This window comes from Oncorhynchus mykiss, chromosome 26, assembly GCF_013265735.2.
Source record: "Oncorhynchus mykiss isolate Arlee chromosome 26, USDA_OmykA_1.1, whole genome shotgun sequence".
Taxonomy (NCBI): Eukaryota; Metazoa; Chordata; class Actinopteri; order Salmoniformes; family Salmonidae; genus Oncorhynchus; species Oncorhynchus mykiss.
This window is the reverse complement of record NC_048590.1, coordinates 497,768-522,537: the sequence shown is the minus strand read 5'-3', so window position 1 is coordinate 522,537 and position 24,770 is coordinate 497,768. Positions and strand designations below refer to the sequence as shown.

The following is a 24,770-nucleotide window of genomic DNA, read 5'->3' as shown; positions in this document are numbered from 1 at the left end:
CATTTACCCTGACACCCGAAAGTACTGGTTACATTTACCCTGACACCTGAATGTACTGGTTACATTTTCCCTGACACCTGAAAGTACTGGTTACATTTTCCCTGACACCTGAAAGTACTGGTTACATTTTCCCTGACACCCGAAAGTACTGGTTACATTCACCCTGACACCCGAAAGTACTGGTTACATTTACCCTGACACCTGAAAGTACTGGTTACATTTACCCTGACACCTGAAAGTACTGGTTACATTTTTCCCTGACACCTGAAAGTACTGGTTACATTTTTCCTGACACCTGAAAGTACTGGTTACATTTTCCCTGACACCTGAAAGTACTGGTTACATTTTCCCTGACACCTGAAAGTACTGGTTACATTTACCCTGACACCTGAAAGTACTGGTTACATTTTCCCTGACACCTGAAAGTACTGGTTACATTTACCCTGACACCTGAAAGTACTGGTTACATTTTCCCTGACACCTGAAAGTACTGGTTACATTTTCTCTGATACCTGAAAGTACTGGTTACATTTCCCTGACACCTGAAAGTACTGGTTACATTTTCTCTGATACCTGAAAGTACTGGTTACATTTTCTCTGATACCTGAAAGTACTGGTTACATTTACCCTGACACCTGAAAATACTGGTTACATTTACCCTGACACCTGAAAGTACTGGTTACATTTACCCTGACACCTGAAAGTACTGGTTACATTTTCCCTGACACCCGAAAGTACTGGTTACATTTCCCTGACACCCGAAAGTACTGGTTACATTTACCCTGACACCCGAAAGTACTGGTTACATTTACCCTGACACCTGAAAGTACTGGTTACATTTTCACTGACACCTGAATGTACTGGTTACATTTACCCTGACACCTGAAAGTACTGGTTACATTTACCCTGACACCCGAAAGTACTGGTTACATTTTCCCTGACACCTGAAAGTACTGTTTACATTTTCCCTGACACCTGAAAGTACTGGTTACATTTTCCCTGACACCTGAAAGTACTGTTTACATTTTCTCGGCGCGCCCTGCCTTCTTCCCCCGCTTCCAGACTTAATAAGACTTGCAAATCGCTTTTTGAGCCCCTGTACCAGCTGTCTCCTGCCGGGGGCTTGGGTGTTCCCTCCATGGCTGTGGATGGCCCTCCAGCTACCTCTCCCTGGCCTAGTCAGTCAACTGCCTGGGCACAGCCTGGACCACAGCGGCCCCCCTCCACTGAGCCGTGCTCTCTGGATCAGAGCTCTGTCCCTTTGGCTGTTGTGTCCTGCACACAGCCTGAACCACCACTCTCTGGATCAGAGCTCTGTCCCTCTGGCTGTTGTGGCCTGCACACAGCCTGAACCACCACTCTCTGGATCAGAGAGTCACCTGGGGCTGACACTGTCATGGATCATGTGGGTCAAAGTTCAAGATATCACCAGGTTGCTTCCCGAAGCTGTGAGTCAGTCACCTGGGGGCTGACACTGTCATGGTTCATGTGGGGTCGAATGGCATTATGAAGGGCAGGTCAGAACAGCAGAAGATGGTTTTGAAATAACTGATTGGGTCTCTACTTGTCACCAACAAATGCCTCATAATATCTGTCCCCCTGCCCTCCCTAAATCGTGGCATTGAACATTACAGCAGACGTTTATCCCTCTATAACTGGCTACGAGACTATTGAACATTACAGCAGACGTTTATCCCTCTATAACTGGCTACCAGACTATTGAACATTACAGCAGATGTTTATCCCTCTATAACTGTCTACCAGACTGTTGAACATTACAGCAGACGTTTATCCCTCTATAACTGGCTACGAGACTATTGAACATTACAGCAGACGTTTATCCCTCTATAACTGTCTACCAGACTGTTGAACATTTCAGCAGACGTTTATCCCTGTATAACTGGCTACGAGACTATTGAACATTACAGCAGACGTTTATCCCTCTATAACTGTCTACCAGACTATTGAACATTACAGCAGACGTTTATCCCTCTATAACTGGCTACGAGACTATTGAACATTACAGCAGACGTTTATCCCTCTATAACTGGCTACCAGACTATTGAACATTACAGCAGACGTTTATCCCTCTATAACTGGCTACCAGACTATTGAACATTACAGCAGACGTTTATCCCTCTATAACTGGCTACGAGACTATTGAACATTACAGCAGACGTTTATCCCTCTATAACTGGCTACGAGACTATTGAACATTACAGCAGACGTTTATCCCTCTATAACTGGCTACCAGACTATTGAACATTACAGCAGACGTTTATCCCTCTATAACTGGCTACGAGACTATTGAACATTACAGCAGACGTTTATCCCTCTATAACTGGCTACCAGACTATTGAACATTACAGCAGACGTTTATCCCTCTATAACTGGCTACGAGACTATTGAACATTACAGCAGACGTTTATCCCTCTATAACTGGCTACCAGACTGTTGTAGCTCTGTGGGTGTGACATTTACTGACAATTTAAATTCCTTCTGGTAACAAAGCTTATTTTATATACGGAGGATGGGATCCACCCAAATAATTTGGGTTCCTGGATCCTTTCACAGCATTATTAGGCCGCGTTGAGACACGACTGATCAATGACCCAAGCCCAGCTCTGTTAATCCCCACCATTGTGTCGCTGAGTCATCATAATTATTCAGCAAATGTACATTATCCCAGAGGCGTTAGAAGACGCAATGTAAGTAACCTGATTTCTGTCCCTCTTACCTCCATGAATGCCTCTGCTGATCCTACAGCTGTTTTATACAGTAATCATATACCTATGAGCCAGAGTTATGCTGCTAGCACTGATGTGGTGTGCCCTAGCAGGAAGTCCACAGTGTGCATCTCACCCTGCACTAATAAAAATAACCTGAGCATGTCTACCTCTACGAAGCTTCCCAGTAAAGCAAGAAAAACAATCAAGCATCCCAGAAAAGTGTTAGAAATAGCCCACGTTAACATATGTAGCTTTAGATACAAGGTTCATGAAATCAATAACTTGCTTGTAACAGATGACATTCATAATCTGACTATCTCTGTAACTCACATAGATAATACCTTTGATACAGTGCTAGCAATACATGGTTATAACATCTACAGAAAAGACAGAAATGCCAAAGCTGGAGGTGTTGCTGTTTATATTCTGAACCACATTCCTGTAAAACTTAGAGAGGATCTCATGTTAAATACTGTTGAAGTAATATGGCTACAGGTTCATCTGCCTCACCTAAAGCCCATTCTGGTGGGAAGCTGCTATAGACCACCAAGTGCTAACAGTCAGTATGCTTGATAGTGTATGTGATCTCAACAGAGAGGTATACTTTCTGGGTGATGTTAAATATTGACTGGCTCTCATCAGACTGCCTACTTAAGAGAGAGCTTCAAACTGTAACCAGTGCCTGCAGCCTGGTTCAGGTTATCAATCAACCTACCAGGGTAGTTACAAACAGTACATGAATGAAATCAACAATATGTATTGATCAATTTCTCTCAGCCAATCATCAGTCATTTGTGTAGGTGCTGTGCTTGTTGAATGTCCTTCCCTATCAGCGTGCTGAAAGTCTGTTGTCAATTTGTTTACTGTGAAAGAGCATTGAATCTGGTCAAACACCATTCAGCTCCAGATGGCTCATTCATCACAAAACCCACTGAGAGCTAATGTTAATGATATGCATTCTCTCTTGGCTGAAAGTGGAGGAGAGATTGACTTCATCACTGCTTTTATTTATGAGCGGTATTGACATGTTGAATGCACAGAGCTGTCTGTTTAAACTACTGGCACACAGCTCAGACACCCATGCATACTCCACAAGACATGCCACAAGAGGTCTCTTCACAGTCCCCAAGTTCAGAACAGACTATGGGATGCTCACAGTACTACATAGAGCCATGACTACATGGAACTCTATTCCACAGTACTACATAGAGCCATGACTACATGGAACTCTATTCCACAGTACTACATAGAGCCATGACTACATGGAACTCTATTCCACAGTACTACACAGAGCCATGACTACATGGAACTCTATTCCACAGTACTACACAGAGCCATGACTACATGGAACTCTATTCCACAGTACTACATAGAGCCATGACTACATGGAACTCTATTCCACATCAAGTAACTGATGCAGCAGTAAAATTTGATTAAAAAAAGCAGATTAAAAAACACCTTATGGAACAGCAGGGATTGTGAAGCGACACAAACAGACACACACACACACACACACACACAAAAACACACGGACGATAACATACGCACTAAACATACACATGGATTTAGTACTGTAGGTATGTGGTAGTGGTGGAGTAGGGGCCTGGGGAATGTATTGTAATGTTTTAAAATTGTATGAACTGACTTAATTTAGCTGGACCCCAGGGAAAGTAGCTGCTGCCTTGGCAGGAACTAATGGGGAACCATGACAAACCCCAGGAAGAGTAGCTGCTGCCTTGGCAACAGGAACTAATGGGGATCCATAATAAACCCCAGGAAGAGTAGCTGCTGCCTTGGCAGGAACTAATAGGGATCCATAATAAACCCCAGGAAAAGTAGCTGCTGCCTTGACAGGAACTAATGGGGATCCATAATAAACCCCAGGAAGAGTAGCTGCTGCTTTGGCAGGAACTAATGGGGATCCATAATAAACCCCAGGAAGAGTAGCTGCTGCCTTGACAGGAACTAATGGGGATCCATAATAAACCCCAGGAAGAGTAGCTGCCTCCATGACAGGAACTAATGGGGATCCATAATAAACCCCAGGAAGAGTAGCTGCTGCCTTGACAGGAACTAATGGGGATCCATAATAAACCCCAGGAAGAGTAGCTGCCTCCTTGACAGGAACTAATGGGGATCCATAATAAACCCCAGGAAGAGTAGCTGCTGCCTTGGCAACAGGAACTAATGGGGATCCATAATAAACCCCAGGAAGAGTAGCTGCTGCCTTGGCAGGAACTAATGGGAATCCATAATAAACCCCAGGAAGAGTAGCTGCTGCCTTGGCAACAGGAACTAATGGGGATCCATAATAAACCCCAGGAAGAGTAGCTGCTGCCTTGGCAGGAACTAATGGGGATCCATAATAAACCCCAGGAAGAGTAGCTGCTGCCTTGGCAGAGACTAATGGGGACCCATAATAAACCCCAGGAAGAGTAGCTGCTGCCTTGGCAGGAACTAATGGGGATCCATAATAAACCCAAGGAAGAGTAGCTGCTGCCTTGGCAGGAACTAATGGGGATCCATAATAAACCCCAGGAAGAGTAGCTGCTGCCTTGACAGGAACTAATGGGGATCCATAATAAACCCCAGGAAGAGTAGCTACTGCCTTGGCAGGAACTAATGGGGATCCCTAATAAACCCCAGGAAGAGTAGCTGCTGCCTTGGCAGGAACTAATGGGGATCCATAATAAACCCCAGGAAGAGTAGCTGCTGCCTTGACAGGAATTAATTGAGATCCATAATAAACCCCAGGAAGAGTAGCTGCTGCCTTGACATGAACTAATGGGGATCCATAATAAACCCCAGGAAGAGTAGCTGCTGCCTTGGCAGGAACTAATGGGGATCCATAATAAACCCCAGGAAGAGGAGCTGCTGCCTTGGCAGGAACTAATGGGGATCCATAATAAACCCCAGGAAGAGTAGCTGCTGCCTTGACAGGAACTAATGGGGATCCATAATAAACCCCAGGAAGAGGAGCTGCTGCCTTGGCAGGAACTAATGGGGATCCATAATAAACCCCAGGAAGAGTAGCTGCTGCCTTGGCAGGAACTAATGGGGATCCATAATAAACCCCAGGAAGAGTAGCTGCTGCCTTGACAGGAACTAATGGGGATCCATAATAAACCCCAGGAAGAGTAGCTACTGCCTTGGCAGGAACTAATGGGGATCCCTAATAAACCCCAGGAAGAGTAGCTGCTGCCTTGGCAGGAACTAATGGGGATCCATAATAAACCCCAGGAAGAGTAGCTGCTGCCTTGACAGGAACTAATGGGGATCCATAATAAACCCCAGGAAGAGTAGCTGCTGCCTTGACAGGAACTAATGGGGATCCATAATAAACCCCAGGAAGAGTAGCTGCTGCCTTGGCAGGAACTAATGGGGATCCATAATAAACCCCAGGAAGAGGAGCTGCTGCCTTGGCAGGAACTAATGGGGATCCATAATAAACCCCAGGAAGAGGAGCTGCTGCTTTAGCAGCTAATGAGGATCCTTAATAAATACAAATACAAAATCGTCAGTTTGATCTCATGAAGGGATATTGGTAGGTCCCTCTAACTGAGCCAAAGATACATCTGCTTTAGTCTCTCTTAATGGTTTGTTTTCCTACCTTCGTCTTCTGTTTGGGTTACGAAATGCCAGAGCCACGTTTTAACGGCACATTATGCTGCGTGGTCTGGGAAATGATATGGGGGTATCTAGTACCACCTGGCCAGAACACCTTCAGAACAGTAGGAGTCTGGTCAAGCGTTGTTTAGTACCACCTGGCCAGAACACCTTCAGAACAGTAGGAGTCTGGTCAAGCGTTGTTTAGTACCACCTGGCCAGAACACCTTCAGAACAGTAGGAGTCTGGTCAAGCGTTGTTTAGTACCACCTGGCCAGAACACCTTCAGAACAGTAGGAGTCTGGTCAAGCGTTGTCTAGTACCACCTGGCCAGAACACCTTCAGAACAGTAGGAGTCTGGTCAAGCGTTGTTTAGTACCACCTGGCCAGAACACCTTCAGAACAGTAGGAGTCTGGTCAAGCGTTGTTTAGTACCACCTGGCCAGAACACCTTCAGAACAGTAGGAGTCTGGTCAAGCGTTGTTTAGTACCACCTGGCCAGAACACCTTCAGAACAGTAGGAGTCTGGTCAAGCGTTGTTTAGTACCACCTGGCCAGAACACCTTCAGAACAGTAGGAGTCTGGTCAAGCGTTGTTGTGTCTGCCAGCTTGACAGTTTATCTGTCGAAGAAGGAAATGGTCCAAGCAACAGGGATGTATCTCAGGACGAGTTAAAGTCTGACTGCTTAGTAATGGCATAAAAGCAAAGCTTGTTTTCTTCTCATTAAAAATAATATTGTAAAGGTAATGGAATGGGATTAGTGTGGTGGGCGAAGAATCAAATACTTTAACTTGTATCGCTGCACAAATCCCATTATTGTGCTGCGCCACCTCTAACAGTATGAATCAGGCTGTTTGAGAAGGTTTGAATCCTAAGAAACCTGCCTACACATAGTTGGAAGTACAATTCACCAACATTGCTACTGTTGTCAAAGCTGTGTGCTGTAAAACCTTGGTAGAGCATGGGTGGAGTAGGCATTGTGGTGCTGTAAAACCTTGGTAGAGCATGGGTGGAGTAGGCATTGTGGTGCTGTAAAACCTTGGTAGAGCATGGGTGGAGTAGGCATTGTGGTGCTGTAAAACCTTGGTAGAGCATGGGTGGAGTAGGCATTGTGGTGCTGTAAAACCTTGGTAGAGCATGGGTGGAGTAGGCATTGTGGTGCTCATGTGAATTTTCTTTTCTTTTTCAGCTTCAGACCAGTGCCCACTTCTCAATTAAAGCATAGTTGTTTTTATATATAGTATACATGTGGTATGAGAGCATTAACATATCACTGTGGTGCTGTCGCTATTCAATCCATCCATTATATATCTATTATACATGTGGTATGAGAGCATTAACATATCACTATGGTGCTGTCACTATTCAATCCATCCATTATATATCTATTATACATGTGGTATGGAAATATTAATGCACAGCAGCAGATGCATTATCACGAATTAACCACATGCTTCTTAGCCTGGTCCCAGATCTGTTGAAATAACCACATGCTTCTTAGCCTGGTCCCAGATCTGTTGAATTAACCACATGCTTCTTAGCCTGGTCCCAGATCTGTTGAATTAACCACATGCTTCTTAGCCTGGTCCCAGATCTGTTGAAATAACCACATGCTTCTTAGCCTGGTCCCAGATCTGTTGAATTAACCACATGCTTCTTAGCCTGTTCCCAGATCTGTTGAAATAACCACATGCTTCTTAGCCTGGTCCCAGATCTGTTGAATTAACCACATGCTTCTTAGCCTGGTCCCAGATCTGTTGAAATAACCACATGCTTCTTAGCCTGGTCCCAGATCTGTTGAAATAACCACATGCTTCTTAGCCTGGTCCCAGATCTGTTGAATTAACCACATGCTTCTTAGCCGGGTCCCAAATCTGTTGAATTAACCACATGCTTCTTAGCCTGGTCCCAGATCTGTTGAAATAACCACATGCTTCTTAGCCTGGTCCCAGATCTGTTGAAATAACCACATGCTTCTTAGCCTGGTCCCAGATCTGTTGAAATAACCACATGCTTCTTAGCCTGGTCCCAGGTCTGTTGAATTAACCACATGCTTCTTAGCCTGGTCCCAGATCTGTTGAATTAACCACATGCTTCTTAGCCTGGTCCCAGATCTGTTGAAATAACCACATGCTTCTTAGCCTGGTCCCAGATCTGTTGAAATAACCACATGTTTCTTAGCCGGGTCCCAGATCTGTTGAAATAACCACATGCTTCTTAGCCTGGTCCCAGATCTGTTGAAATAACCACATGCTTCTTAGCCTGGTCCCAGATCTGTTGAATTAACCACATGCTTCTTAGCCTGGTCCCAGATCTGTTGAATTAACCACATGCTTCTTAGCCTGGTCCCAGATCTGTTGAAATAACCACATGCTTCTTAGCCTGGTCCCAGATCTGTTGAAATAACCACATGCTTCTTAGCCTGGTCCCAGATCTGTTGAAATAACCACATGTTTCTTAGCCTGGTCCCAGATCTGTTGAATTAACCACATGTTTCTTAGCCTGGTCCCAGATCTGTTGAATTAACCACATGCTTCTTAGCCGGGTCCCAGATCTGTTGAATTAACCACATGCTTCTTAGCCTGGTCCCAGATCTGTTGAATTAACCACATGCTTCTTAGCCGGGTCCCAGATCTGTTGACATAACCACATGCTTCTTAGCCTGGTCCCAGGTCTGTTTATGCGATCATTCCAACTCCTTGTCATGTTTGGGAGAATGGAGTGATCGCACAGACAGACTGGTACGCAGGTTACATGGTTCTGGTGTTCTGAAAGACACAAGGACACAGACAGACTGGTACCCAGGTTACATAGTTCTGGTGTTGTGAAAGGCACAAGGACACAGACAGACTGGTACCCAGGTTACATGGTTCTGGTGTTGTGAAAGGACACAGACAGACTGGTACCCAGGTTACTATCCTACCGATCCTCGACTTCGGCGACGTCATCTACAAAATTGCTTCCAACACTCTACTCAGCAAACTGGATGCAGTTTATCACAGTGCCATCCGTTTTGTCACTAAAGCACCTTATACCACCCACCACTGCGACTTGTATGCTCTAGTCGGCTGGCCCTCGCTACATATTCGTCGCCAGACCCACTGGCTCCAGGTCATCTACAAGTCCATGCTAGGTAAAGCTCCGCCTTATCTCAGTTCACTGGTTACGATGGCAACACCCATCCGTAGCACGCGCTCCAGCAGGTGTATCTCACTGATCATCCCTAAAGCCAACACCTCATTTGGCCGCCTTTCGTTCCAGTTCTCTGCTGCCTGTGACTGGAACGAATTGCAAAAATCGCTGAAGTTGGAGACTTTTATCTCCCTCACCAACTTCAAACATCTGCTATCTGAGCAGCTAACCGATCGCTGCAGCTGTACATAGTCTATTGGTAAATAGCCCACCCATTTTCACCTACCTCATCCCCATACTGTTTTTATTTATTTATTTTTATTTTTCTGCTCTTTTGCACACCAATATCTCTACCTGTACATAACCATCTGATCATTTATCACTCCAGTGTTAATCTGCATAATTGTAATTATTTGCCTACCTTCTCATGCCTTTTGCACACAATGTATATATAGACTCCCCTTTTTTCTACTGTGTTATTGACTTGTTAATTGTTTACTCCATGTGTAACTCTGTGTTGTCTGTTCACACTGCTATGCCTTATCTTGGCCAGGTCGCAGTTGTAAATGAGAACTTGTTCTCAACTAGCCTACCTGGTTAAATAAAGGTGAAATAAAAAAAATAAATAAAAAAAACATGGTTCTGGTGTTGTGAAAGGACACAGACAGACTGGTACCCAGGTTACATGGTTCTGGTGTTCTGAAAGACACAAGGACACAGACAGACTGGTACCCAGGTTACATGGTTCTGGTGTTCTGAAAGACACAAGGACACAGACAGACTGGTACCCAGGTTACATGGTTCTGGTGTTGTGAAAGGACACAGACAGACTGGTACCCAGGTTACATGGTTCTGGTGTTCTGAAAGACACAAGGACACAGACAGACTGGTACCCAGGTTACATGGTTCTGGTGTTGTGAAAGGACACAGACAGACTGGTACCCAGGTTACATGGTTCTGGTGTTGTGAAAGGACACAGACAGACTGGTACCCAGGTTACATGGTTCTGGTGTTGTGAAAGACACAAGGACACAGACAGACTGGTACCCAGGTTACATGGTTCTGGCGTTGTGAAAGACACAAGGCCACAGACAGACTGGTACCCAGGTTACATGGTTCTGGTGTTGTGAAAGGACACAGACAGACTGGTACCCAGGTTACATGGTTCTGGTGTTGTGAAAGGCACAAGGCCACAGACAGACTGGTACACAGGTTACATGGTTCTGGTGTCGTGAAAGAACACAGACAGACTGGTACCCAGGTTACATGGTTCTGGTGTTGTGAAAGGACACCGACAGACTGGTACCCAGGTTACATGGTTCTGGTGTTGTGAAAGACACAGACAGACTGGTACCCAGGTTACATGGTTCTGGTGTTGTGAAAGGACACAGACAGACTGGTACCCAGGTTACATGGTTCTGGTGTTGTGAAAGGCACAAGGACACAGACAGACTGGTACCCAGGTTACATGGTTCTGGTGTTGTGAAAGACACAAGGACACAGACAGGTCTGAATAAAGTCATGAGGAAAAAAGACATGGTCAAAATTACTGTTAGACTCAAGGCGATGACGTCCATTTAGGAGCCTTGAGTTTTTAAAAGCTAAACCACTGATGACCTCTGGGTGGGACCGAGCTATAGACAAACAGTCCAAATCTATCCCAGCCCAGTAAAGATCTTCAAGGTTATCTTAAACACACAGCCTGATGTTTGTTTGGTTAAACCAGTGTTCAACAACACTAACCCAATATTTAAAGCAGTAATCATTAGTTAGTTCTGTACTGGGTGTTACAGTATGGTTAGAAACTACATCTGATGTGTATTGAACACTGTTGTAGTAGTAGTAATCTGATGTGTATGGAACACTGTAGTAGTAGTAGTAGTAGTAGTAGTAGTAGTAGTAATCTGATGTGTATGGAACACTGTAGTAGTAGTAGTAGTAGTAGTAGTAGTAGTAGTAGTAGTAGTAGTAGTAGTAGTAGTAGTAGTAGTAGTAGTAGTAGTAGTAATCTGATGTGTATGGAACACTGTAGTAGTAGTAGTAGTAGTAGTAGTAGTAGTAGTAGTAGTAGTAGTAGTAGTAGTAATCTGATGTGTATGGAACACTATAGTTGTAGTAGTAGTAGTAGTAGTAGTAGTAGTAGTAGTAGTAGTAGTAGTAGTAGTAGTAGTAGTAGTAGTAGTAGTAGTAGTAGTAGTAGTAATCTGATGTGTATGGAACACTATAGTAGTAGTAGTAGTAGTAGTAGTAGTAGTAGTAGTAGTAGTAGTAGTAGTAGTAGTAGTAGTAGTAGTAGTAGTAGTAATCTGATGTGTATGGAACACTATAGTTGTAGTAGTAGTAGTAGTAGTAGTAGTAGTAGTAGTAGTAGTAGTTGTAGTAGTAGTAGTAATCTGATGTGTATTGAACACTATAGTTGTAGTAGTAGTAGTAATAGTAGTAGTAGTAGTAGTAGTAATCGGATGTGTATTGAACACTATAGTAGTAGTAGTAGTAGTAGTAGTAGTAGTAGTAGTAGTAGTGGTAGTAGTAGTAATCTGATGTGTATGGAACACTATAGTAGTAGTAGTAGTAGTAGTAGTAGTTGTAGTAGTGGTAGTAGTAGTAGTAGTAGTAGTAGTAGTAGTAGTAGTAGTTGTAGTAGTAGTAATCTGATGTGTATGGAACACTATAGTAGTAGTAGTAGTAGTAGTAGTAGTAGTAGTAGTTGTAGTAATCTGATGTGTATGGAACACTATAGTAGTAGTAGTAGTAGTAGTAGTAGTAGTAGTAGTTGTAGTAATCTGATGTGTATGGAACACTAGTAGTAGTAGTAGTAGTAGTAGTAGTAGTAGTAGTAGTAGTAGTAGTATTTATTTATTTAATTTTTTATTTTACCTTTATTTAACTAGGTAGGCAAGTTGAGAACAAGTTATCATTTACAATTGCGACCTGGCCAAGATAAAGCAAAGCAGTTCGACAGATACAACAACACAGAGTTACACATGGAGTAAAACAAACATACAGTCAATAATAAAGTATAAACAAGTCTATATACAATGTGAGCAAATGAGGTGAGAAGGGAGGTAAAGGCAAAAAAGGCCTTGGTGGCAAGGTAAATACAATATAGCAAGTAAAACACTGGAATGGTAGTTTTGCAATGGAAGAATGTGCAAAGTAGAAATAAAAATAATGGGGTGCAAAGGAGCAAAATAAATGAATAAATTAAATACAGTTGGGAAAGAGGTAGTTGATAGGGCTAAATTATAGGTGGGCTATGTACAGGTGCAGTAATCTGTGAGCTGCTCTGACAGTTGGTGCTTAAAGCTAGTGAGGGAGATAAGTGTTTCCAGTTTCAGAGATTTTTGTAGTTCGTTCCAGTCATTGGCAGCAGAGAACTGGAAAGAGAGGCGGCCAAAGAAAGAATTGGTTTTGGGGATGACTAGAGAGATATACCTGCTGGAGCGTGTGCTACAGGTGGGAGATGCTATGGTGACCAGCGAGCTGAGATAAGGGGGGACTTTACCTAGCAGGGTCTTGTAGATGACATGGAGCCAGTGGGTTTGGCGACGAGTATGAAGCGAGGGCCAGCCAACGAGAGCGTACAGGTCGCAATGGTGGGTAGTATATGGGGCTTTGGTGACAAAACGGATTGCACTGTGATAGACTGCATCCAATTTGTTGAGTAGGGTATTGGAGGCTATTTTGTAAATTACATCGCCAAAGTCGAGGATTGGTAGGATGGTCAGTTTTACAAGGGTATGTTTGGCAGCATGAGTGAAGGATGCTTTGTTGCGAAATAGGAAGCCAATTCTAGATTTAACTTTGGATTGGAGATGTTTGATATGGGTCTGGAAGGAGAGTTTACAGTCTAACCAGACACCTAAGTATTTGTAGTTGTCCACGTATTCTAAGTCAGAGCCGTCCAGAGTAGTGATGTTGGACAGGCGGGTAGGTGCAGGTAGCGATCGGTTGAAGAGCATGCATTTAGTTTTACTTGTATTTAAGAGCAATTGGAGGCCACGGAAGGAGAGTTGTATGGCATTGAAGCTTGCCTGGAGGGTTGTTAACACAGTGTCCAAAGAAGGGCCGGAAGTATACAGAATGGTGTCGTCTGCGTAGAGGTGGATCAGAGACTCACCAGCAGCAAGAGCGACCTCATTGATGTATACAGAGAAGAGAGTCGGTCCAAGAATTGAACCCTGTGGCACCCCCATAGAGACTGCCAGAGGTCCGGACAACAGACCCTCCGATTTGACACACTGAACTCTATCAGAGAAGTAGTTGGTGAACCAGGCGAGGCAATCATTTGAGAAACCAAGGCTGTTGAGTCTGCCGATGAGGATGTGGTGATTGACAGAGTCGAAAGCCTTGGCCAGATCAATGAATACGGCTGCACAGTAATGTTTCTTATCGATGGCGGTTAAGATATCGTTTAGGACCTTGAGCGTGGCTGAGGTGCACCCATGACCAGCTCTGAAACCAGATTGCATAGCAGAGAAGGTATGGTGAGATTCAAAATGGTCGGTAATCTGTTTGTTGACTTGGCTTTCGAAGACCTTAGAAAGGCATGGTAGGATAGATATAGGTCTGTAGCAGTTTGGGTCAAGAGTGTCCCCCTCTTTGAAGAGGGGGATGACCGCAGCTGCTTTCCAATCTTTGGGAATCTCAGACGACACGAAAGAGAGGTTGAACAGGCTAGTAATAGGGGTGGCAACAATTTCGGCAGATAATTTTAGAAAGAAAGGGTCCAGATTGTCTAGCCCGGCTGATTTGTAGGGGTCCAGATTTTGCAGCTCTTTCAGAACATCAGCTGAATGGATTTGGGAGAAGGAGAAATGGGGAAGGCTTGGGCGAGTTGCTGTTGGGGGTGCAGTGCTGTTGACAGGGGTAGGAGTAGCCAGGTGGAAAGCATGGCCAGCAGTAGAAAAATGCTTATTGAAATTTTCAATTATGGTGGATTTATCAGTGGTGACAGTGTTTCCTATCTTCAGTGCAGTGGGCAGCTGGGAGGAGGTGTTCTTATTCTCCATGGACTTTACAGTGTCCCAGAACTTTTTTGAGTTAGTAGTAGTAGTAGTAGTAATCTGATGTGTATGGAACACTATAGTAGTAGTAGTAGTAGTAGTAGTAGTAGTTGTAGTAATCTGATGTGTATGGAACACTAGTAGTAGTAGTAGTAGTAGTAGTAGTAGTAGTAGTAGTAATCTGATGTGTATGGAACACTATAGTTGTAGTAATAGTAGTAGTAGTTGTAGTAGTAGTAGTAGTAGTAGTAGTAGTAGTAGTAGTAGTAGTAGTAGTAGTAGTAGTAGTAGTAGTAGTAGTAGTAGTAGTAATCTGATGTGTATGGAACACTATAGTAGTAGTAGTAGTAGTAGTAGTAGTAGTAGTAGTAGTAGTAGTAGTAGTAGTAGTAGTAGTAGTAGTAGTAATCTGATGTGTATGGAACACTATAGTAGTAGTAGTAGTAGTAGTAGTAGTAGTAGTAGTAGTAGTAGTAGTAGTAGTAGTAGTAGTAGTAGTAGTAGTAGTAGTAATCTGATGTGTATGGAACACTGTAGTAGTAGTAGTAGTAGTAGTAGTAGTAGTAGTAGTAGTAGTAGTAGTAGTAGTAGTAGTAGTAGTAGTAGTAGTAGTAGTAGTAGTAGTAGTAGTAATCTGATGTGTATGGAACACTATAGTAGTAGTAGTAGTAGTAGTAGTAGTAGTAGTAGTAGTAGTAGTAGTAGTAGTAGTAGTAGTAGTAGTAGTAGTAGTAATCTGATGTGTATGGAACACTATAGTTGTAGTAATCTGATGTGTATGGAACACTAGTAGTAGTAGTAGTGGTAGTAGTAGTAGTAGTAGTAGTAGTAGTAGTAGTAGTAGTAGTAGTAGTAGTAATCTGATGTGTATGGAACACTATAGTTGTAGTAATCTGATGTGTATAGTTTACAGGTTTAGGATCGTCATTTGATCACTCTTTTGTTGCTGAACATTTTCCTGCATGGCAGGAGATGCAGATGAGCTTGATGATCTACATAAATGATCTGAAATCCCATACTAACACACGGTTATATTAACAGCATTGCCCTTTTCATCTAGCCTACTTCCGGCCAGCTAATAGCCTAACCACCGATCAAGCAACATTGTCGACTAAACTTTCAAATCCTGTTGCTGCAGGATTATTTTTCTGTTACAATATAGGTCAAATTAAGATCCTACGTCTGTCTGTATAGATGTACTTCCAACATGTTACATGGACTTGATCTGGAAATCTTACTGTCATTGTTTCTCTCAGGCTTTGTTTCTGCTGACATCATGGTATAACAGGATAATACTGTATCTTGTGGGTTGTGACTGTTTGAATGAACATGTGTCTAACCCTAACCCTTTCTCTCAGGCTTTGTTTCTGCTGACATCATGGTATAACAGGATAATACTGTATCTTGTGGGTTGTGACTGTTTGAATGAACATGTGTCTAACCCTAACCCTTTCTCTCAGGCTTTGTTTCTGCTGACATCATGGTATAACAGGATAATACTGTATCTTGTGGGTTGTGACTGTTTGAATGAACATGTGTCTAACCCTAACCCTTTCTCTCAGGCTTTGTTTCTGCTGACATCATGGTATAACAGGATAATACTGTATCTTGTGGGTTGTGACTGTTTGAATGAACATGTGTCTAACCCTAACCCTTTCTCTCAGGCTTTGGTTCTGCTGACATCATGGTATAACAGGATAATACTGTATCTTGTGGGTTGTGACTGTTTGAATGAACATGTGTCTAACCCTAACCCTTTCTCTCAGGCTTTGGTTCTGCTGACATCATGGTATAACAGGATAATACTGTATCTTGTGGGTTGTGACTGTTTGAATGAACATGTGTCTAACCCTAACCCTTTCTCTCAGGCTTTGGTTCTGCTGACATCATGGTATAACAGGATAATACTGTATCTTGTGGGTTGTGACTGTTTGTTAATGGAATGAACATGTGTCTGTCTCAACAGCAGAACGGTGACAGCCATGACCTTGAGGCCCAAACATCACAAGACACGGAGAACAACAGTGTAAGTTCTAAATCAAGGGCACACTGTACCACAGCAGTCTACAGCCTGGTCCCTAATGGACACTGTACCACAGCAGTCTACAGCCTGGTCCCTAATGGACACTGTACCACAGCAGTCTACAGACTGGTCCCTAATGGACACTGTACCACAGCAGTCTACAGCCTGGTCCCTAATGGACACTGTACCACAGCAGTCTACAGCCTGGTCCCTAATGGACACTGTACCACAGCAGTCTACCGCCTGGTCCCTAATGGACACTGTACCACAGCAGTCTACAGCCTGGTCCCTAATGGACACTGTACCACAGCAGTCTACCGCCTGGTCCCTAATGGACACTGTACCACAGCAGTCTACAGCCTGGTCCTTAATGGACACTGTACCACAGCAGTCTACAGCCTGGTCCTTAATGGACACTGTACCACAGCAGTCTACAGCCTGGTCCTTAATGGACACTGTACCACAGCAGTCTACAGACTGGTCCTTAATGGACACTGTACCACAGCAGTCTACCGCCTGGTCCCTAATGGACACTGTACCACAGCAGTCTAATGCCTGGTCCCTAATGGACACTGTACCACTGATTGGCTGACTGACTGACTGGCTGGCTGATTTGCTGGCTGACTGGCTGGTTCACTGACTGACTGGCTGATTTGCTGGCTGACTGACTGGCTTGTTCACTGACTGACTGGCTGATTTGCTGACTGACTGGCTGATTTGCTGACTGACTGGCTGACTGACTGACTGGCTGATTTGCTGACTGACTGACTGGCTGATTTGCTGACTGACTGGCTGACTGACTGAAAGGGTTTGAGCTCTGAGCTGGTCTGGTCTGGACAGGGTCATCATGCTCTGAGCTGGTCTGGTCTGGACAGGGTCATCATGCTCTGAGCTGGTCTGGTCTGGACAGGGTCATCATGCTCTGAGCTGGTCTGGTCTGGACAGGGTCATCATGCTCTGAGCTGGTCTGGTCTGGACAGGGTCATCATGCTCTGAGCTGGTCTGGTCTGGACAGGGTCATCATGCTCTGAGCTGGTCTGGTCTGGACAGGGTCATCATGCTCTGAGCTGGTCTGGTCTGGACAGGGTCATCATGCTCTGAGCTGGTCTGGTCTGGACAGGGTCATCATGCTCTGAGCTGGTCTGGTCTGGACAGGGTCATCATGCTCTGAGCTGGTCTGGTCAGGGTTATAGAGTTAGAGCTCTGAGCTGGTCTGGTCTGTGTTGTTGATGGTGGTAGAAAACGCTGTCTCAGGCGCCGTTCCTTAATCTCCCATAATTGTTCAACTGGGTTGAGATCTGGTGACTGAGACAAACCCCCTTTAAACCCCCTCTGGGTTGAGATCTGGTGACTGAGACACAAACCCCCCTTTAAACCCCCTCTGGGTTGAGATCTGGTGACTGAGACACAAACCCCCTTTAAACCCCCTCTGGGTTGAGATCTGGTGACTGAGACACAAACCCCCTTTAAACCCCCTCTGGGTTGAGATCTGGTGGCTGAGACACAAACCCCCTTTAAACCCCCTCTTGGTTGAGATCTGGTGGCTTAGACACAAACCCCCTTTAAATCCCCTCTGGGTTGAGATCTGGTGGCTGAGACACAAACCCCCTTTAAACCTCCTCTGGGTTGAGATCTGGTGACTGAGACACAAACCCCCTTTAAACCCCCTCTGGGTTGAGATCTGGTGACTGAGACACCAACCCCCTTTAAACCCCCTCTGGGTTGAGATCTGGTGGCTGAGACACAAACACCCTTTAAACCATGGAAGCCAAAATATTGATCTGGACATTTCCTACATGACCCTAAGCATGATGGGATGTGTTAATTGCTTATGACCTCAGGAACCTCACCTGTGGTTACTGCTTTCAATAGATGTTATATCCCTCATTTGCTCAAGTGTTTCCGTCATCTATGTACTCCAACAGTTTGAGATTGGGAGTCCTACTGAGATGCTGAGTGTATCCGACAGCACCAGAGAGTCCCAGAGGTCCTACCTCCTCTCTATCAACCTGAAGCAAGGACGCAACCTGGTCATCAGAGACCGCTGTGGTAACGCTGTTATTACACTTCATAACACATAAAACCTGGTCATCAGAGACCGCTGTGGTAAGACTGTTATTACACTTCATAACACATAAAACCTGGTCATCAGAGACCTCTGTGGTAAGACTGTTATTACACTTCATAACTCTTCATAACACATAAAACCTGGTCATTAGAGACCTCTGTGGTAAGACTGTTATTACACTTCATAACACATAAAACCTGGTCATCAGAGACCTCTGTGGTAAGACTGTTATTACACTTCATAACACATAAAACCTGGTCATTAGAGACCTCTGTGGTAAGACTGTTATCACACTTCATAACACATAAAACTTGGTCGTTAGAGACCTGTGGACTTTTCCTTGTAAATATTGAAGTCACCAAATATGTGAATATTATCTGCCATGACTGCGAGGTCCGATAGGAATTCAGGGACTTCAGTGAGGGACACGGTATACGGCCCAGGAGGCCTGTAAACAGTAGCTATAAAAAGCGATTGAGTAGGCTGCATAGATTTCATGACTAGAAGTTCAAAAAATTGATAATGCAGTCATAAAATTAAAACAATATATAGGGGATATAGTCACTAGTGTAACCAGGAGGAGAGGCCTCATTTAACACAGTAAATTCATCAGGCTTAAGCCATGTTTGTCAGGCAAATCACATCAAGATTATGATCCGTGATTAGTTCATTGACTATAACTGCCATGGAAGTGAGGGATCTAACATTAAGTAGCCCTATTTTGAGATGTGAGATATCACGATCTCTTTCAATAATGACAAGAATGGAGGAGGTCTTTATTCCAGTGAGATTGCTAAGGCGAACACTGTCATGTTTAGTTTGCCCAACCTAGATCGAGGCACAGACATGGTCTCAATGGGGATAGCTGAGCTGACTACACTGACTGTGCTAGTGGCAGACTCCACTAAACTGGCAGGCTGGATAACAGCCTGCTGCCTGGCCTGCACCCTATCTCATTGTGGAGCTAGAGGAGTTAGAGCCCTGTCTGTGTTGGTAGATAAGATGAGAGCACCCCTCCAGCTAGGATGGAGTCCGTCACTCCTCAGCAGGCCAGGCCTGGTCCTGTTTGTGGAGGCCAGAGACGATTACTAGATGCTGACACATCTTTCTAGCTCATTTACAGGCTGAAGCTTTGTTGCGCTTGGTGACCTCTGACTGTTTCAGTGAAGATACTGTTCATGTCTAGAGTAGTGAAGATGCTGTTCATGTCTAGAGTAGTGAAGACACTGTTCATGTCTAGGGTAGTGAAGATACTGTTCATGTCTAGAGTAGTGAAGATACTGTTCATGTCTAGAGTAGTGAAGATATTGTTCATGTCTAGAGTAGTGAAGATACTGTTCATGTCTAGAGTAGTGAAGATACTGTTCATGTCTAGAGTAGTGAAGATACTGTTCATGTCTAGAGTAGTGAAGATGCTGTTCATGTCTAGAGTAGTGAAGATGTTGTTCATGTCTAGAGTAGTGAAGATTTTAACTCTTGTTCATGTCTAGAGTAGTGAAGATATTGACACCTGTTCATGTCTAGAGTAGTGAAGATACTGTTCATGTCTAGGGTAGTGAAGATGCTGTTCATGTCTAGAGTAGTGAAGATACTGTTCATGTCTAGGGTAGTGAAGATGCTGTTCATGTCTAGAGTAGTGAAGATACTGTTCATGTCTAGGGTAGTGAAGATGTTGTTCATGTCTAGATTAGTGAAGATTTAGACTCTTGTTCATGTCTAGAGTAGTGAAGATATTGACACCTGTTCATGTCTAGAGTAGTGAAGATACTGTTCATGTCTAGAGTAGTGAAGATACTGTTCATGTCTAGAGTAGTGAAGATATTGACTATTGACTCCTGTCCATATCTAGAGTAGTGAAGATATTGACTATTGACTCCTGTTCTTGTCTAGAGTAGTGAAGATACTGTTCATGTCTAGAGTAGTGAAGATACTGTTCATGTCTAGAGTAGTGAAGATACTGTTCATGTCTAGAGTAGTGAAGATGCTGTTCATGTCTAGGGTAGTGAAGATGCTGTTCATGTCTAGAGTAGTGAAGATACTGTTCATGTCTAGGGTAGTGAAGATGTTGTTCATGTCTAGATTAGTGAAGATTTCGACTCTTGTTCATGTCTAGAGTAGTGAAGATATTGACACCTGTTCATGTCTAGAGTAGTGAAGATACTGTTCATGTCTAGGGTAGTGAAAATGCTGTTCATGTCTAGAGTAGTGAAGATACTGTTCATGTCTAGAGTAGTGAAGATATTGACTATTGACTCCTGTCCATATCTAGAGTAGTGAAGATACTGTTCATGTCTAGAGTAGTGAAGATACTGTTCATGTCTAAAGTAGTGAAGATACTGTTCATGTCTAGAGTAGTGAAGATACTGTTCATGTCTAGGGTAGTGAATATCTTGTTCATGTCTAGAGTAGTGAAGATACTGTTCATGTCTAGGGTAGTGAAGATGCTGTTCATGTCTAGAGTAGTGAAGATACTATTCATGTCTAGAGTAGTGAAGATACTGTTCATGTCTAGAGTAGTGAAGATACTGTTCATGTCTAGAGTAGTGAAGATACTAGTGAAGATACTGTTCATGTCTAGAGTAGTGAAGATATTGTTCATGTCTAGAGTAGTGAAGATACTGTTCATGTCTAGAGTAGTGAAGATATTGTTCATGTGTAGAGTAGTGAAGATACTGTTCATGTCTAGAGTAGTGAAGATATTGTTCATATCTAGAGTAGTGAAGATACTGTTCATGTCTAGAGTAGTGAAGATATTGACTCCTATTAACAGTTGACGGTTTTCACCATTGCTCTTCTAAATGTTGCACCACGGATACTGAGTTGTCGTGACTGGTTCTCTTAGGAAACTGTGCCGTCTCACATTGAGCCCATCATCAAAACCACTTCCTCTGGAAGAAACTCTCTCAGTACTCAGACATGACTTGAGATGTGAGCTAGAAGATGACTGAATGTAGAGTAGTGAGTCCACTGACGTTGTGTTGAGATGGAGAGGAATCGTGTTTTTCTTCCTGACTCTCAGTGAAATCTCTTCCTGCTTATTGTTTGCATTCCATTAATCATTAACCAAGAGCCAGTTTATTAGTCATATGCACAGGATACACATGTTGCACAGTACAAGGAAATGGTGACTGCGAGTTCACTCTCACCAACCTTCCAACCTCAGTGCACAGACACACTAACCACTAGCCCACTGAGGCCACCCCATAATAATGACATTAAATCCGGTCCATAGTGTATGATGAAGTCATCTGTCCTCTCATAGAGATATTCCTTCTCCGTGTTTTGTCCGTTCTCAGGTACAAGTGATCCTTATGTAAAGTTTAAACTGGATGGGAAGACACTATACAAGAGCAAAGTGGTTTATAAGAACCTCAACCCAACATGGAACGAGTCCTTCTCTTTCCCTGTCAGAGACCTGGACCAGAGACTGTATATTAAGGTAGGGGTTAGGACATACCTCATGCGTGGGGCCCAGTAGGGGCCGTTCTGGTCAGACGAGTGTTTCTGCTCTTTGTTCTGTTTCACTCTTCATTAAGCATCTTCATCTGGTCTACCTTGCAGGTGTATGACCGGGATCTGACCATGGATGACTTCATGGGATCCAGCTACATTCTCCTCAGTGATCTGGAGATGGAAAAGTGAGTGACACATTTTAAAATGTCACAATTTTCAGGAGATATTGATTGTTGTAACTCTGGCAGCAGGTAACCTAGAGGTTAGAGAGGTGAGAGAGGTGAGAGGTGAGAGATGCAGCAACCAGAGCTAATCTCAGTTTATAGTGCAATATGATCAGTAAAGTAATCTAACACATGTAAAACATTAACACCTGGTGTGTGTCTATCAGTTACACACGTCAATACACACAAGTATTCTGATGCCGTTAATGTTGTCAATACGAAAATAACACTGATCATCTCCAACCTGGCATTTCTTCATAATGAGACTGATTCTCTCCAACCTGGCATTTCTTCATAATGATACTGATTCTCTCCAACCTGGCATTTCTTCATAATGAGACAGATCCTCTCCAACCTGGCATTTCTTCATAATGAGACTGATTATCTCCAACCTGGCATTTCTTCATAATGAGACAGATCATCTCCAACCTGGCATTTCTTCATAATGAGACAGATTCTCTCCAACCTGGCATTTCTTCATAATGAGACTGATTCTCTCCAACCTGGCATTTCTTCATAATGAGACAGATCCTCTCCAACCTGGCATTTCTTCTTAATGAGACAGATCATCTCCAACCTGGCATTTCTTCATAATGAGACAGATCCTCTCCAACCTGGCATTTCTTCATAATGAGACAGATTCTCTCCAACCTGGCATTTCTTCATAATGATACTGATTCTCTCCAACCTGGCATTTCTTCATAATGAGACAGATTCTCTCCAACCTGGCATTTCTTCATAATGAGACAGATCATCTCCAACCTGGCATTTCTTCATAATGAGACTGATCATCTCCAACCTGGCATTTCTTCATAATTAGACTGATTCCCTCCAACCTGGCATTTCTTCATAAGGAGACTGATTCTCTCCAACCTGGCATTTCTTCATAATGAGACTGATCATCTCCAACCTGGCATTTCTTCATAATTAGACTGATTCCCTCCAACCTGGCATTTCTTCATAATGAGACTGATTCTCTCCAACCTGGCATTTCTTCATAATGAGACAGATCATCTCCAACCTGGCATTTCTTCATAATGAGACTGATCATCTCCAACCTGGCATTTCTTCATAATGAGACTGATTCTCCAACCTGGCATTTCTTCATAAGGAGACTGATTCTCTCCAACCTGGCATTTCTTCATAATGAGACTGATTCTCTCCAACCTGGCATTTCTTCATAATGAGACTGATTCTCTCCAACCTGGCATTTCTTCATAATAACACTGATTCTCTCCAACCTGGCATTTCTTCATAATGAGACTGATCATCTCCAACCTGGCATTTCTTCATAATGAGACAGATCCTCTCCAACATGGCATTTCTTCATAAGGAGACAGATCATCTCCAATCTGGCATAACAAAGTGTAATGACTTGTTTCAAGAAGGTTTTTTATTAAGAAGCATATCCATGTGAAAAAAATGTACAAACCCCCTATCGTCCATCTGTCTGTCACAGCCCGATCTGAACTAACCCAGGCTAACTGAATAGTGACTATTCTAAGCTAACCCAGGCTAACTGAACCATGTTTTATGCCAAGGTAACCCTGTTGTATCCCCAGGGTGTGTGAGCTGTCCGTGCGTCTGGACGACCCCAACAGTCTGGAGGAGGACATGGGAGTCATCATGCTGGACATGTCTCTCTCTCTTAGGGATAGAGACAACGAGAGGAACTCTGTAAGGAACTAGACAATACAATATACCATATCTAACAGGCTTGGGGTCAATTCCTTTTCTGTTCAGTCGATTCAGGAAGTCAACTGAAATTCCAATTCCATTTGTTCCTCATAGAGAAGCTTTGAAGAAAATGAGAATGAGTTTTTAACTTCCTGATTTGACTGAGTTTGATGGAATTGACCCCAACTATGATGTCTACCATATTCTACAGATATACTTGCATGTTTTTGTTCCTCTACTAACTGTGACAGTGTGTTGTGCTTGTAACCTGCATGTACTTGTTGCCTGCATGTACCTGTTGCAGAGGTGGCCTAAGAGGAAGAGGAGTATCAGGGTAAGTCATCCAAACATATCCACTCTAGTGTACTGACACCACTATTTAATCACTTAGGATCCACTCTAGTGTACTGACACCACTATTTAATCACTTAGGATCCACTCTAGTGTACTGGCACCACTATTTAATCACTAAGGATCCACTCTAGTGTACTGACACCACTATTTAATCACTTAGGATCCACTCTAGTGTACTGACACCACTATTTAATCAGGATCCACTCTAGTATACTGACACCACAATTTAATCACATAAGATCCACTCTAGTATACTGACACCACTATTTAATCAGGATCCACTCTAGTGTGCTGACACCACTATTTAATCAGGATCCAAAACTGACAGCTTTTCATTGAAACAATTAATTTGTATGAACCGAATCAGTCCCATGAAGCTGGACATTGGTGTTTCTCCACTAGAGGGCAGTATACCACCAAGAACCCGTTCATTGTTTTAGAATGAGTTACTGCCACATCCCTACTAATAATCTCTGTTAAATAAATGATGTGTTTGA

At 43.4% G+C, this 24,770-nt stretch overlaps 1 protein-coding gene across 3 annotated transcripts in view; it reads left to right on the top strand.

Moving 5' to 3' along the window:
* The window catches only part of LOC110508814 (multiple C2 and transmembrane domain-containing protein 2), a 113,019-nt gene that overhangs the window by 39,108 nt on the left and 49,141 nt on the right, over positions 1-24,770 (top strand). The window contains exons 3-8 of one of the 3 annotated variants that reach the window (XM_036963659.1): positions 16,441-16,500; positions 18,423-18,546; positions 21,862-22,004; positions 22,127-22,203; positions 23,805-23,919; positions 24,224-24,253. In XM_036963659.1, the coding sequence (XP_036819554.1) occupies positions 16,441-16,500; positions 18,423-18,546; positions 21,862-22,004; positions 22,127-22,203; positions 23,805-23,919; positions 24,224-24,253 (549 nt within the window). Of the gene's footprint in view, positions 1-16,440; positions 16,501-18,422; positions 18,547-18,584; positions 18,604-21,861; positions 22,005-22,126; positions 22,204-23,804; positions 23,920-24,223; positions 24,254-24,770 lie in introns of those variants that run through there. The other 2 variants (XM_036963660.1, XM_036963661.1) reach the window with 2 other exon arrangements.